This window comes from Callorhinchus milii, unplaced genomic scaffold (assembly GCF_018977255.1).
Source record: "Callorhinchus milii isolate IMCB2004 unplaced genomic scaffold, IMCB_Cmil_1.0 Scaffold3, whole genome shotgun sequence".
NCBI lineage: Eukaryota > Metazoa > Chordata > Chondrichthyes > Chimaeriformes > Callorhinchidae > Callorhinchus > Callorhinchus milii.
Window position 1 is genome coordinate 52649326 of NW_024704744.1, and position 15097 is coordinate 52664422.

A 15097-nucleotide genomic window follows, 5' to 3' on the forward strand; every position below is an offset into this window, starting at 1 on the left:
CTGCTATGCCCCACTCTCGAACTCTCCCTACACCCCTTCGTTCAACCCTCTCTCTCGCTGCCTTCAAAACCATCTTTTTGACCATGACTTTGATCAACACCCTTAAATTCCTTCCTCCCCACTGACAAATCACCTCAATTTTTGTGAAACAGTTTGAGATGTTCACCCTATGGTAACATAAATTTCACTGACCTTTGCTGATACAACATGACAACCTCTTTTTTCCCCCTCCATTAAAATTCCACAAAGCTTACTTAAGTAACAAATCAGGTACCACCAAAAACTGGATCGTATAATTCCTTTATATTTCAATACAGCTTTACAAACATTGGAAAAGACGTGCCTTATTTGTACAAATTTTGGCAAATCAAACTTGACATAATGAAAACCGTAAGTTTTTTTTGAAACAATATAAATTTTGTAGAAAAAAAATATGAAGTGGCATAATATATATTCAGAATAAATAATCAAGATATTGCAACAACCCCACACAGCACTGCTTCCAAAATCTTGCCTACCCATGATTGTTTTGCGTAGCAAAGCGCCCATAAACATCAACATAACAGTGCTTTTAACAAACTGCTACACCTTATACTGCAAATTTTCTACAGCACACACTAGCAACTATTAAAAAAAGTATTGAGAAAACTTCTCAAACCTTACAACACATATGCCTTCATTATACATTGTAGAAAATCATTTGTAAACATATGTAGCTTGAAATTTGTACCACAATTGTTAATTACACATATTTCAGTGCCCATAGATTAACCATAATTGCATACGAAATATTTTTGTACATTTATTTACAGAGCTGTTTCAGTCATCCATCACCATGGCATTGACAAATTCACATTTTCCTAATGATCAAATCTTTCCCAACACAAGTGAACTAATTACTTTCTACTGCAGTCAAATATTTTGTAATGTTCACATTTAAAATGGCAGCAATGTAATGGTATATTCCCAAGTGGCCAAGTGACTCGGCTATAGAGTAATTACTTCCTGATCCTGACCAAGGCATCTGCAATCAATGCAAATGCAAATGAAGAAAAATTGAGAACAAGATCTAGTTTGGATCTGAAGTGTTAAAACTGGTCCAGCAACTGCCGAAGGTATGGAGCTTTAGTAAGTTCACGGCTTACGCTGAATAGCTTGTATAGCACCGGGCAATCCAGAGACACACATTGAACTTGTCTGTCCACACAACCAGTGCAATTCTTGCAAATCTGAAAGAAATGAGTTAAAGCGGTGAATAATTCAGGATTTAGAAAACCATATCTAATGACAGATTATAGCAGGCTAGGCATCAGGTTTGTGGAAAATAAACCAGAAAACAACCTGATACTGGTTACTGGTAGGAATCGTGCATTATAATTACTAAGTCACAAGCAGCAAACTGTGGGCAACACATCACTATTCTAAATGTAGTTTGATGTATACCCAATAGGATGTTTTCCTTTAAATGAATGTCTCAGATAGCACTTAGTGTCAAATCAATAGTTTTCACATTGATTCAATCCCAAAAGCATTGTACAACTGGATTCTGACAGAAAACTGATGCCGATTCCATTTTTAGCACATCCCATGACAAATCTCTAGAGGGTGGTTTTAGATTGAAAATTACATGCACAGCCAAGAAGTATAAATGTGTGACACTGTTTCTAGATCCTCACTCCACAACACTCAACATGTCTGAGTTCTGTAATATTGCGTATAAACAGAATCAAGCTCTGATTTGTGGCTAGTAATTTAGTAATAATTTAGTAATCATTACCAAATTATTACTAAAGTAATATCACATCAAGGCCAAGTTCTACACGTGCATGAGATTCTCTGGAACCGATTCCACACATTTCTAACTTAAATGGGCATTTGAACTTCATACTGCTCCACTACAGGAATTCCTGAGGTAAAACCGTAGTTGTGACATTGCGTAGCTGTCTCAGTCCATTCCACTCGAGGACCCAATGATCAGAATACCATAGGACAGTTGGGTTAGAAAGTGAAAAACGGAGGGCCTGGAAGATAGGTGGTTAGTACCCAAGTAGTGAAACTGAAAAAAACATTTTAACCTGCAAAGCTGCTGGTGATATGAGCAGTGAATGCAGGTCAGTAGAAGTGTAAATGTCAGGTGAACTATGAGCTCAATGTACTGACTGGAACCCACAAACTTCTGACTCAGAGGTGAGAGTACCAGTTTAATGAGCTGAGGCGGTGATGGGTTTCCGCATGTGTCAGTCACCCGACTGACCAAACAGATACTATTTACATACTTTTGCTTCTCTGGATGAAAATGGTCAAGGATAATTTAAACATGTAGCCAAGGGTGGGCTTTAAAGATCCCTAAATCATTCCTTTCCACCAAAATAGCATTGTTTAATTGCACACCTTTAGCAGCTGATCATGTTTCGATTCCCATTCTCGAATCTCCTGATTAAGGATTACAGTAACTTGTTGAGGATGGTTACGACATTTGCTGCAGATTCCCAGCTGAGTTAGCTCATCACAGACGGGACAGTGCAGGGTAGTGAAGTACTGGGAAATCGTTCCTTTTCTGCCATCCTGATCCATCCGAGCTGTTGAAAATGCCTTTTGGACCTAATTTAAAAAAAAAGAGATTGTGATCAATTTTAAACTAATGGAACATTTCATGCAGAGAAAGGGAGAAGGGTTTTCTTTTAACACATACAGATAAATTGAAATGAGGTCATGGGCACACACTACTCGAAGGACAAATATTAAATATTTTCTGGCACAGTTAGCACAAAGGTCAGAAGGGGCTGGAAATAGGCAAAATAGTCACTTAGGCAAGGTTACAATTCTGCAAGCAAATTCAGAACTTCCAAACCTCATGCCAAGAGTCACCTCACTGTACAAGAACATTGAGGTTTGGTTCTGAATCTGGTTTAAAGGGGGCGGAGGGGGGGTGCAGGAGTACTTTTTAAACAGGTAATGCATTTCAGACAAAGGTAATTGAGCATCTCAAAGCCACAAAAAAGCACATGTAAATATTTGTCGTTGAGACATCTCAAAGCGCTTCACAGAACATACTGTAAAGTGAATGGACCATATATTTTGTGGACAAAATCTGGGGCCAATTGCACACAGCAGTGTCCCACAAACAGTTGTGGATTGAGTGATCACATTATTATTATTTATGTATGTAGCAAGAGTAGAACAGGAGTCTAGAGAAGTGCTGGAAACATTTCTGTGAGTGAGATCACGGAGCAGGAGAGGTGAGTAATGTTTTCATTACTGTGCCACTGAAACCTTTGCTTGTTTATAAAGGTTCCAGCAACAGATTTTTTTCTTCCATGGATTTGGGATTGTGGTTTGAATACATGTTTCATCCACAAAACAGTCACTACACTTTACAGTATATTCTGTGAAGCGTTTTGAGGCATCTCAACAACATAAGGCTCTATATCAAATTAAGGATTATCATGTTTAGCAACTAGAAATTTACATGACCAGAACAGACTCGCTGTCTTTGGGAGACGATAGAAAAAAGTGAAATAAAGGAATTTTGTATTGTTTCTCTTCCCTCTAACTTATCGGAACTACATGTTCTCTTTGAACATGTTTCAGCAACAGAAGACCAGAGAACACAAGAAGAAAACAAGGTTTCGTTAGAAATTGTGTGAGATTTTAAACACATCTTACTCTTGGTAGCTCCTGGTACCAGCTGAACACGTCCACACCAATCAAAGAGAAAATCCTGTTGAGGGGTGGGAGGATCTGTTTGGTGATGTAATAGGTGGCATTCAATCTCAAGCTGGGATCCTGCAGGACCTCTACTGGGCGCCTGACCAGCTGAATGAGAGGCAGACCTGGGCTTCCGTACACAATGACATATGGGACTCTCTCGGTCACTCTCGGTTCAGAGCGACGGTCGTAAGACAGCATCCTCCTAGTTTAAAAAAAATCTTAACAGTCATTTATGAAGTACAAAATACAAATAAAAGCCTGAAAGCCTGACCGCCGATAGTGGGGCGAGCCGGGCGTGGGACGTGCAGCAACCCGGAGCCTGCTAAACGGAGAGAGTGGACAGGTAATAGCTGAATTGAAAATGTTTTCCCAAGGAATTGTGCAATGTGGGTGAAATTCTTTATTGCTTACTCACTGATCATTTCTGTAGCTGGGTTTCCTTACAAATTTGCCTCCCCCAAAATACACTTTACAGTATACCCTATGACGTACGTGCTTTGAGACTTCTTGATGTGAAAGAAGTTATATCAAATGTAAGGAGTATTATTGTTAAATTTGTGTAGCAAATTGCCAAAGATAATGTTGGGGGGAATAAAAAAAAGGCTTTTTAATAAATAAACAGCAACAACAAATTTGATTTATATGGTGCCTTTCGAGTCGGAAGGATGTCTCAAGGCGCTGGACAGAGAAGGATTTGCACTCGAGCTGGTGGGTGGAGTCAAGAGAGGTGAAGGGCAAGGGGGTGGAGATGGGAAGATGAAAGGTGAATTTGAAGAGGAAGATCTTGAGATGGGTGACGGAAGGCAAACAGATGGGCTTCAGTCTTGTCGACATTCAACGGGAAAAAAATGGCTCTCAACCAGGACTTAGTCTGACAGGGTAGCAGTGGTCTTGCAGTCGAGGTGGAAGCGAAGAGATAAGAGTTGGGTATCATCTTCATGCATGTGGAAGTAACCCCATGCCTGCAGATGATATTCCTGAGTGGGAGCGGGTAAATATTAAAAAAAGAGAGGGACAAGTACAGAGCCCTGGGGAACACTGCATGCAATGATACAAGCCCTGGAGGAGAAGACTTGAGTAGAAACAAATTGCAGACATTGGGAAAGATAAGAATGAAACCAGGCAAGGACAGATCAATGAAGGTGAAGCTGAGAGAAGAAATGGTGGAGAAGAATAGAGTGGTCAACAGTGGCGGTGGTGAGATCGAGTAGAATTTGGAGAGAGCCAGCCCTGGTCACAAATGGACAGGATGTCATTTGTAAATTTGAGTAAGGCTGCTGCAATACAGACAGATTGGAGACGTTCATACAGGGAGTGGTATTTTTTATTAAAATAAATTTTAATTTAGAATTTTATTAAAATAAAATGGTGGGGAGTGGTGGAAGAGAAAAGAGCGAAGCTTGAAGGGACTTATACCAGGACCTTGGAAAGAAAGAGGAGCTTGTAGCAAGTCTTGCAGTAGCTGTTGTTGATCAAGAACACATTTTAAAATGTGTTTAATATAAATAATGCACCACTTTGATTTCAGTGCCATCATCTGAGCCATCAAGAAAAATACTTGGAGGTTTGTTTTTTGACACATGCAGAAATCCATCGCTCTTCTTAAGAGTATCTGAATCAGACACAGCTCCACATAAGCATGTCCCCTTAAAATTAGACATTTTCCCCTGTCTTGAATGGAATGCACAATCTCTCCCTAGAAGGACACACCCTACTTACCTACAATAAGTATTATACAGTATTAGGCACAGGATGGCAAGAGCCAAAGCTTGGGAACCCAAAGTATGCGTTTGGATACTGCTGGAGATTAACCAGCTAAAACCGTATCACAGTGCTCTAATGCACTGCCTGGAAAACTTCTCGCTGTTTGTCCAGCTATGACTACCCTGCCCATCAGGGTTTTTACGTGCAGGGGTAATTCTTTTTTTGAACAATGGTTCCACCAGTTGGAGGTGCGGAGTTTTAGCAGCAACTGCTTACCTCTCTGCAAACCAATCAAGGTGGATACCCAGACCCAAATGTTGAACATGTGCTCACAAACCCAGCCTCCAAGTAATGCCTTCAAGCAGCTGTCATCCCAAGCCTCAGTTTCATCATCAGCTATTTGACAGACATTTGCTTTCAATGTGGTGGGAGGATCTTTATAGCTTGGGACATGCCAGCCACCTTGATGTTCTAGAGGTCCAAGTCCAAATCAGTGGGTAGTCACTGTGTACACAGCAAAACCTTTGGAGTTTGTACCAGTGTAGTCAGCAGGTGGCGCCTGGAATGAGAATTTGGCTGCACATGAAACTCTTTCAATTTGCTTAAGAGAACACACAGATTTTTGAGATGGCAGAGCAATTAACGTTATCAGAAAACCCTGATCCCTGCCAGTCTAAAAACAGATTTCAAACCATAAAACAGGAAAAGAAATGAGATGGCAAAGGACAGGCCACCCTCCTCCTTCTCAGCCAGCTCCCACAGAAGGACATTAAACCTACATCCATAACAAAGTAGACTTGCACAACAAGAATGAGAACTTCAACCCTGAGTGTAGTGTAACTATGCAGATTGCGGGCACATTCATCTGTACAAACAAGGTAACTTAAAAACTTTTTTAAAAAAATGGTATTTCACATTTCATCAAGTCAAGCACCATTTGATTGCAGGTTCCTTTCAAGCTTCACTAACTACACATACCTAGGTTTTTTTTAAGCACCTGCAGTAAATGGGATTTATTACACATGCTCCAATTGATAATACCCAGATTCAACTTGCAAAATGCTGGAAACTTGCCAATTTGGGATTCCAACTTAAACCACTAAAGATCATAAGTTAGTTCAGATGACAAAGGCCTTGATTGTCAGAGAGGCAGATTAATCCTTTAATCGGATATTTGTGAATATTTTTGTAAAATTTCACAAAGAATAAGCAATTACTTCCAAATTTTAGGATATGGTTTTACAATTTACAAGCAACTTTCCTGTTGCTTTGGCTAATAAAAACGGAGTCCTTTAAGTCACTCGCTTCAGCTCATTTTGACTAGAGGTTCTTTCTCCCTTCAATATCACATTATGTTTAGCAAAGAAAAAATCATTAAGGTTCTTGTGCAATATTTGAACATTCCTTTGGTTTCATTTGTGATCTAATTGAACTTTTGATGATGTTTTTATTAAAATAAATTAATTTAAAATGTATTAAAATAAAATCCATACTTTTCTGGAGTATGGGAGGGAGAGAGAAGTGCAAATTAGTTTGCTAAAGTAAATTGAACTAATTTTCTTCAAAGTTGCATAGGCTTCTTGTTAACTGTGAACTGAATCCTACTTTCATTGAGTGAAGTTGAATCAAGTCAACCAATGCATTTAACTGCTCGATTTAATCAGGTTTACCCACCTGGTCAGTTCTAGAGCAGGGACACAAGCTCCAGGTCGGTAAGCACCACTTCCTCGGTATTCTTTGGCAAAGGTCAGATCCTGCATGCTGGCCTTTCCCTCTAACACCTTCATACATTGTCTCTGAAGGTACTGTTTGATTTGGCTGATGTCTCTCGTCTCAAACAACAGCTTTATTGACCGTTCTAGAATCTGAAGACATGAAGATGCACAGGTTAGGTTCCGAGTCTGCTACACACACACAGTCTGTTAAATGCTTTATAACCATTATTTATTCAAATGACTAAGTAGCATAAGAATATTTAAACCTATAAACTCAAATTAAAACTTTTTAAAAGGCTAAAACTGTCCCCTGAATAACTCTGGGAGTAATTTACAACCTTTATCCCTCGCATGGCAAGTTAATATAATACTTGCATTTGATATGGCGACTTATCATGTCTTCGAGGTGTCTCAAAGCACTTCACAGAATATACTGCAAAGTGAATTGACAGTATATTTTGTGGGTGAAACGCAGCAGCCAATTGCACACAGTAGTGTCCCATAAAGACTGGATGTGGATTTAGTGACCAATTTATTATTTAAGGAATTATTAGCCCCAGAAGAGCAATCCACCAATTGACTAACAACTGGATTCCTACTTACTGCTTGGTATACAGAGGCATGTAGAGTGAAGAAACTTGCCCAACATTTCGCCCTGCCGGGAATCAAACCCAGGTTTCTCGCTTGCTCGACGAGTGCTCTAACCACTGAGCTACAGGATTCCAAATATGCTTCACGTCGACAATTATTGATGTGAATATTGTCATTTATGGTTAAGGAGACTTGGGGAGTACAAGCAGGATGGAAATTTCAGGTGAAGCAATTTCAGACATAAAAATAGACAACTGACATAAGAAATGCTAGACGAAAAAAGACCAAGGTCCATCTCGTTCGCCTTCCATCTTCCTGGCAGTCACATGCACGTATGTCCCAAACAACCTATGTAATATATCCCATAATGTTATTTCCTAAAAGAAAACTATTTAACTTGTGGTTGAAAGAATCAACACTGCCTGCTTCAACTGTCTCCCTAGGGAGCCTATTCCACAGGTTCACTATTCGCTCACTCAGATAGTGTTTGGGTAGATTCGTTCTGAATTTATCCCCCTTCAATCGCAGGCTGTGTCCTCTGGTTTTACTATAGGCTGTCCAGCTAAAATTAGCATCACTTACCTGGTATATAATAGCAGGGGGCTGTCATTACTAAAGTAATCTCATGTGTAATTTTGCACTCATACCAGATGGATGTTTAAGGACCATTAATTTATTTAACTGACTTTCACCAATAAATACCCATTTTTAAAGCTAAAACCACTTTAAAACATTTTTTCTCAAATTTTACTTAAAAATACTACTTTTTTTTTGAATATCAGAGATGTCCATGCCCATCAGTTTCTGGGAATGTGCCCACACTGCATTGCCCACTTGCGTGCATGTGTGAAGTTATGTGTGAAATTACCAAGCACCATAGTAACCACACTGATACACACAACTGGATCTTGTTCCTCCTCTCCCACCTCCATTGATTAAATTGTACTCAGTTAACTGGGAGAGGTTGGTTTGGGTTCATTTACTACTATACTGTATTTTAAAATAGTTTACACACATCTGAAAATGTTTAAATCCAGTTCACATCTTGAAGATAAAATAAATAGTTCTGAACCTATTTTCAACACATTTCCTCTCTAATCACTGGTAAAATCAATGGGAAATAATTTAAAGTGCGATTACCTTTGATACAGCAGGGCAGGAATCTCGTCTCACAGTTTCAATTCCTTTTGCATCAAAAACAGGGTCCTTCTGGTCTAAACTTTCATACATGTAACCAACATACCTCTTCTTGGTTTGCAAGACACATGGTAAATAGACCTATTGAAACAAACAAAATGTACACACAATAGTTGCTTGAATATCCATGTTTTGTGTGAGATTAGGATGTAGATAGGGAATGTGGGTAAGGTGAAGAAAAGTGGTCTTGGGCAGGAACTAAATGTTAGGAAAAGTGAAATGAGGATAAAATGCAAATATAATGAAATAAAGTGCAAGTAACATGATTTGCTACAATATCATTACAATATATTGTTCATCTGTATGTTAGTTTTTATATACACGTAAATAATTTTAGTGCCTGTGCTCAAGTATTGTACATTTACTCAAAGTATGAAACATAAACTTGCAAAATTTATATTCATGACCGTGACAGTTTGGGCACATTGTTCTTTGTTTGTGCATTGTCTTTGATCACAGTTACCTTCTCAAACTTCAGCTTCACAGGCTTTGGGTTAGTAGCAGTCACGGCGTCAGCAATCTCCTGACCAATCTTAAAGGCCTGCTCTTTGGTGGCACCTTTCAACAGCACAAACATGCTGCAGATTAAAAAAAGAAACAACTGTTTTAGTGACCAGAGCTCCCCCACCCTCCAGACCGTTGTGTATGTATGCAAGCTAGGGGAAATGTGAATAGCCCTAACCATTGCTTGAACTATCCTACTCACCCCTAAAACGAACACTAGAATTACAATGTTTTTGAAATTTCCATTTAAGCTTTAAAGAGCTTTTATCTGCATAAGTATTCAACTGCTCTTTGGGATTCTAAAGATTTTGGGAGGAGTAAACAAGGAAAAGAGCTGAACAGAAAGTCAAAAGCTTCTTCACTTAGGATTCATTTTACAATGCCCATAAATCACATCAGCAAATACTTTCAATAGACCAAAACAGTTCAGTCAAGGTTTCCTGCATGGATGATATTCCAACTTTGACCCAATAGGCATATATCCAGTTACATTCACTCTGACTGCTTGCAGCATTTTTGTTATTTCAAATACTTCAGCAAGAGTTGAATCTGGGGACAACTGTAAGAGTGGAGTCCTGTAGCCTAGTAGTTGGAGCGCCCATCTCGCAAGCAAGAGGACCTGGGTTCGATTCCCAGGCAGGGTGAAACGTTCTGCCCACAAAATATAGTCAATTCACTTTACAGTATATTCTGTGAAGCGGTTTGAAATGTCTAGAAAACTTGATAAGGCGCTATATCTATTGCAAGGATATTATTATTATAAAAGTACAACACTGACTCTCGTGATTCCTGACAGCACAGAAATACTTGGTAAATTTTTACTGGTGTACAAATGGGCAAGTCGCAAACTGCGCATAATTATCCTAATACACTAATCCTAATACACATGCCCTCAAGAGTTTCCGTTGTTTAACTTTAATAGATTTCAAAATAAAAAATTTAGCAAAACTTGGAGTGATCATTAAACCCCTATGCACATAAAATTGAACAACTTGTGACCTTGAAAAGTCACAACCACTTTGTGAAGCAAATGTTTTCGTGCTGTAGCAACATGACAACCACACGTATATCTTCCAGTTCTTGCGTCCGGATTCCAATATGCAATGAATTCTAACAGAATAGCTTAATTAAGAAACCAAAAGTAAGAAAAGAAGTAATACATTACACAAATTGTAGGAAATCTATTCTGACAGAGCAGAGTTCCCGCAAGTTGGCATGACATTTCCAGTCACTGAATGGACTCCCCATTTGATTTTGTAATAAAGGAATCTCCTGTTAAACAGTTCTTCAAAATTGTACCAGGCAAAAGTTAGCCAACTGTAATTTGACCACTTGCTGGTGCAGTCATCTGAACTCTAAAATTACCTATCAGTGTCTCCATATACAACGCGAGCTCCCCATTTCTTTGTCTCATTAACCAACTTAATCGCACGTTCAAGGGTCTCTCTGGCTTTGTGAACAATGCTGTCACCGATCTAAAAAAAAATTACATAAAACATTTTGAAAACAAATATTGTGTGTTAGTTGCAACAAGCTGTTCTGAGGAATTGTCATTATTTGTCAAGAGACCATGCTCTCTTGTATTCTTGTGAATAAAAGGAAACAAGTATCAGAGTTGGTCACACTGGCTTTAACATTTTGAATAAAAGGTTACATTTAATACAATTCTACATTTTATGGATTATTGCAGGTCTGATGATGGGGGCCAATCCTAAATTACATTTGCACTTGAAGCATTTACAAGCAGAAATTCTTTCTCTGCTCTTTAAAACTTGGAACAAACATGAATAAAATTGCTGTGGCTTGCAGAGGGTTGTGCTCAGATGAAATTCTACCCATGTCAAATTATTTTTAAACAGCAGGTGTACAAGTGAAGTTTCCTCCCACATTCAAAACGTGCATCTTAGGCAGTCCTCATTTTATGGCTTACCTCCACGCATGGCATTCTTCCAGAAAAGTTAGCAGCTGTATAACCAAAAGTCACGTTGGCAATTAGTTTTAGACCCAACTGGCGAGCATCAAGCAACCGGGTGAGGGCTTTGTCCTTTTTGTAGGCTTTCATAGCTTGTTTCACCATTATCCTGGTCTTCAGAATCTCTTCCAACATGCTTGGCAACACACCTTTTCGTACCGATGGCTAGTAACAGACAGATTCATTTAAACAAAAATTAAAAAACTTTTCCTTCCATAACACCAGAACAAGTTGCTCAATTGGAAAGCTTTAAATAAATAGTTGCTGTAAAACTAAGTGTGTGAGTTTTAAAAAAAACACCTATCTATACGCCCCAGAGATGAGGGTAAAATGGTTGCTTCACATCCAGTGCAGCAGATACACTGATATATCAAAGTACAGTATTTGGTGAGCGTTCCATGCAACATTTTATTTTGATCTGAATCAACATGAAATAATTGAACCAAGTGACAGAAATGGAGCAGAAAATGCAGACGATGTCAGCAAAATTTCTGGTTCATTTCTGACATATTTCTGGAGATTGCATTTAATTAATACAAGGCAGGCCGTGCCTCAGTTCCGTATCCAGAGTTCTTGATGTTGTCTGTCCCATGGGAAAAACTAACAAAAGAGAAGAACGAAGAATCAAAATAAAATTTGCTTTTTAATAAAGTATCAAAGTTATGCAACTGGTATTGTGCCAACATGTGATATTTGTTTTTCTTTTCTTGATGTTGGGCCATAAGTGAAGCCTTTTGTTCAAAGCTTAGATCCAGTTCAGTGTCAACTACCCAAACAATTTTAGGTTGTTTCTTGTAGGTTCAGACTAATTACTTCATTGCCTGTCTAAAACCAGGATTTCCATCACATATATTTGAATAAAAAGTAAGCATGGAAAAAAATTGAGAAGGCATGGGATCCCAGACTAGCCGTTTTAGTTAAAATACAATACAATATTTCAGTTCATACCTTTACAAATGCCACACCATTAGGTGATACAGTGATGTTGTTCCAGAGCTGGTGAAGTAATTCTGGAGGGACTCTTAGTGAGGTGGAGCCAAACTTAAACTCTTCATGTCTGGAAAAAGATAAGGACATATGTATATTGCTAGTAATATACTTTTCATCATCATCACCTAAAGCAGCATTCATCTGCAGATGGAGGGGAAGGGAAAAGCCTAATCTTTCTCCAGCTAAAATGTACAGTCAAAATCCAATCAGTACTGTGCCTCCAACTGTGGTAGGAGTTGCACTTGACAGCCAGGAGGAGGAGGAAGGGAGCTGCTGCCAGCAGATGTTTGAAGATATTGTTTGAATATCTAATTAAAGCAGGAAGTTCAACCAGGCGAGTTGCACTGAATTCACTTAAAACATCCATAGATCAAAAGACCGCCCATGTTGGGTATATTGATTTATTTTGTGGGGATGAGGGAGAGACAATATTAAAATTTATACACACAATCCTTGACAAACAGTACACTGGGAGAAACACTTTTCGCCTTTCAAGTAGTCCCATGGGATCTTTAACATCCACCGGAACAGGCAGACAGAGGCTTGGTTTAATGTCTCATCTGAGGGATGGCTTCTAATTTGAACTAGATATCTGAATTCATAAACACATTTGGCATTAACCCAGCAATCTGATGTCGCGCTGCTTCTGAATCAGTTCAATACAAAAATTGGTCTTTATTTTTCATGATTAGATGCTTTGTTTTCTATTAAAAATTGACATCACAATTTCTAATATAACAAAAGCAGCAATGAGGATACGCTCTTACTTTCCAAGATAGTCAATATTGCCCAGGCACGTTGAGTAGCAGTAGTTGTAAGCTATGACGATAGAGGGGTACAGCGATTGGAAATCTAGAACGAGGACAGAGTTGCTGTAGAAGCGGGATTCTGGTTCCATCACAAGGGGGACACACTGAGGCGCTCTCATCTGCGCTCGTTGTTGAACACTTGGAGATATGGCAATATAGTTCATCGGTTTGGCAATGCGCAGCATCATAGATTCCACACGAAACTGCAAAAATAAAAAAAATTGCAAAAAATGTTGATGAATACAGTCAGCACGAGGACACTTTTGTTTTGGAATTTTAGTCTGACATTTTGCTCATTGTTCTTCAGATATTCTTCAAGTGTGGATGGGATGGATTAATCCACAAGATGGAAAGCTTTTAAATATTGTCAGAAAGACAATAATAAAGGACAATAAAGGACAATATTAAAATTCCCTTTTCAAAAAAAAGTCTGCACGTTGTGCATTCCTAACCAGGAATCCATTCACTGTGAGAAAGAAAAGCAGAAAGTGAAATTTGCCAATATCTAAAATCAAAAATTGTAGGGACTATGAGAAACAGAAACAGCTGCTAAATACACTCATATAGAAGTGGCTTGAGCAGGTTCTCTCTGCATTATCTAGCAATTTAAACTATTTTACGAAAAGCTTTGAAGATTTTTTTTAACAACTTTTCTCTTTGATTCGACAATTATTCCACATATAAAGTGAAATAAAAACACTGCAGCATTGAACTGTAACACTGCACCAAGGAGCAAAAGCAGCATCTTGACCACCACAGGAACTGAAAAGAAACAGCCACTCACCTGTGAGCCCCTTGTCAGCACATGATAAAACAAGATCCCAAACAGCCGGGCTAGTTCACTGGTTCTGCCAATAATATCCTGCTGTTCCAGCAATAGTAGGTTTCCACGCACACGACAAATGTAATGATCAACCATCTTCCATCTGTCAGATAAAGCATTAAAGCATCCTCACACTCGTGTTCAAATCCCTTCACTCCCTGACACCTCCCTACCTCTCTGACCTCCTCACACCCCAATCCACCAGCCAGCCTCCTGCTTTGTCCCTCGTGCCCTCCAACCCATTGCGCCCCGAGGCTCTGAAACACACTCCCTCAATCCCTCAGCCTTGCCCTCTCTCTTCCCATTTTCAAACCCCGCCTGAAAATTGCGGTTATGGTCACTCCCCCATAACCCCGGCTCGGAGTCAGACTCCGCCCCTGCTAAGCGTCCATAGACGTGGATGGCGCTATATAATTGCAAGTTGTTGTTAATTAAAATAAATCTTATCAATTAGAAATCCGAAATTTGAACTGGAGAAGGGTCCAGACGTCCAAAGGTGCAGATGCACCAAATGCAACTAAAGTTGGGCAAATTCACAAAGCGGTGTGGGACTGTAATTGGAATTCATTTTTGCTTCCCTTGACCAGAGGCAGGCCAGCATCTAATGGACTTCACACTATATATTAGTGAGAGCGTTTTTACAGAGAAAAATAGAAGGCAGGAAAGCAGTCGGAAATGTATAACAACTTAGATATGAAACTAATCAGAAAAATAGTAAAACAGAGAAACTGGAAGTAGACACGACAGAAACCAGAAAGTCAGAATCATGGCAGGCGTCAGATACCCAGCAGACCAAATAAAAACACTCCAAATGTGAGAAAACAAATTAATAATAATAATCCTTGCATTTCATATAGCGCTTTTCATGTCGGGAGGACGTCCCAAAGCGCTTCACAGAACACACTGTAAAGTGAATTGACTGTATATTTGTGGGCGAACGCGGCAGCCAATTGCGCACAGCAATGTCCCACAAACAGTCGTAGATTGAAAATGGCCAATTTATTTTTATTATTGTTTTTGGAGGTATTATTATTAGGCGCGTGGAGTAAGGAAACTTGCCCAAGGTTTTGCCCTGCCTGGA

General features: G+C 39.2%; 1 protein-coding gene across 1 annotated transcript in view; it reads right to left on the reverse strand.

The window, feature by feature from the left end:
* Positions 1-284: 284 nt before the first annotated feature.
* The window catches only part of rev3l (REV3 like, DNA directed polymerase zeta catalytic subunit), a 69569-nt gene continuing 54756 nt past the window's right edge, over positions 285-15097 (reverse strand). Inside the window, 11 exon segments of the mRNA XM_042332846.1 lie at positions 285-1229; positions 2392-2601; positions 3667-3913; positions 7090-7280; positions 8862-8999; positions 9382-9496; positions 10788-10897; positions 11353-11559; positions 12343-12451; positions 13152-13396; positions 13978-14119. Coding sequence (XP_042188780.1) covers positions 1089-1229; positions 2392-2601; positions 3667-3913; positions 7090-7280; positions 8862-8999; positions 9382-9496; positions 10788-10897; positions 11353-11559; positions 12343-12451; positions 13152-13396; positions 13978-14119 — 1855 coding nt within the window. The 3' untranslated portion in view covers positions 285-1088.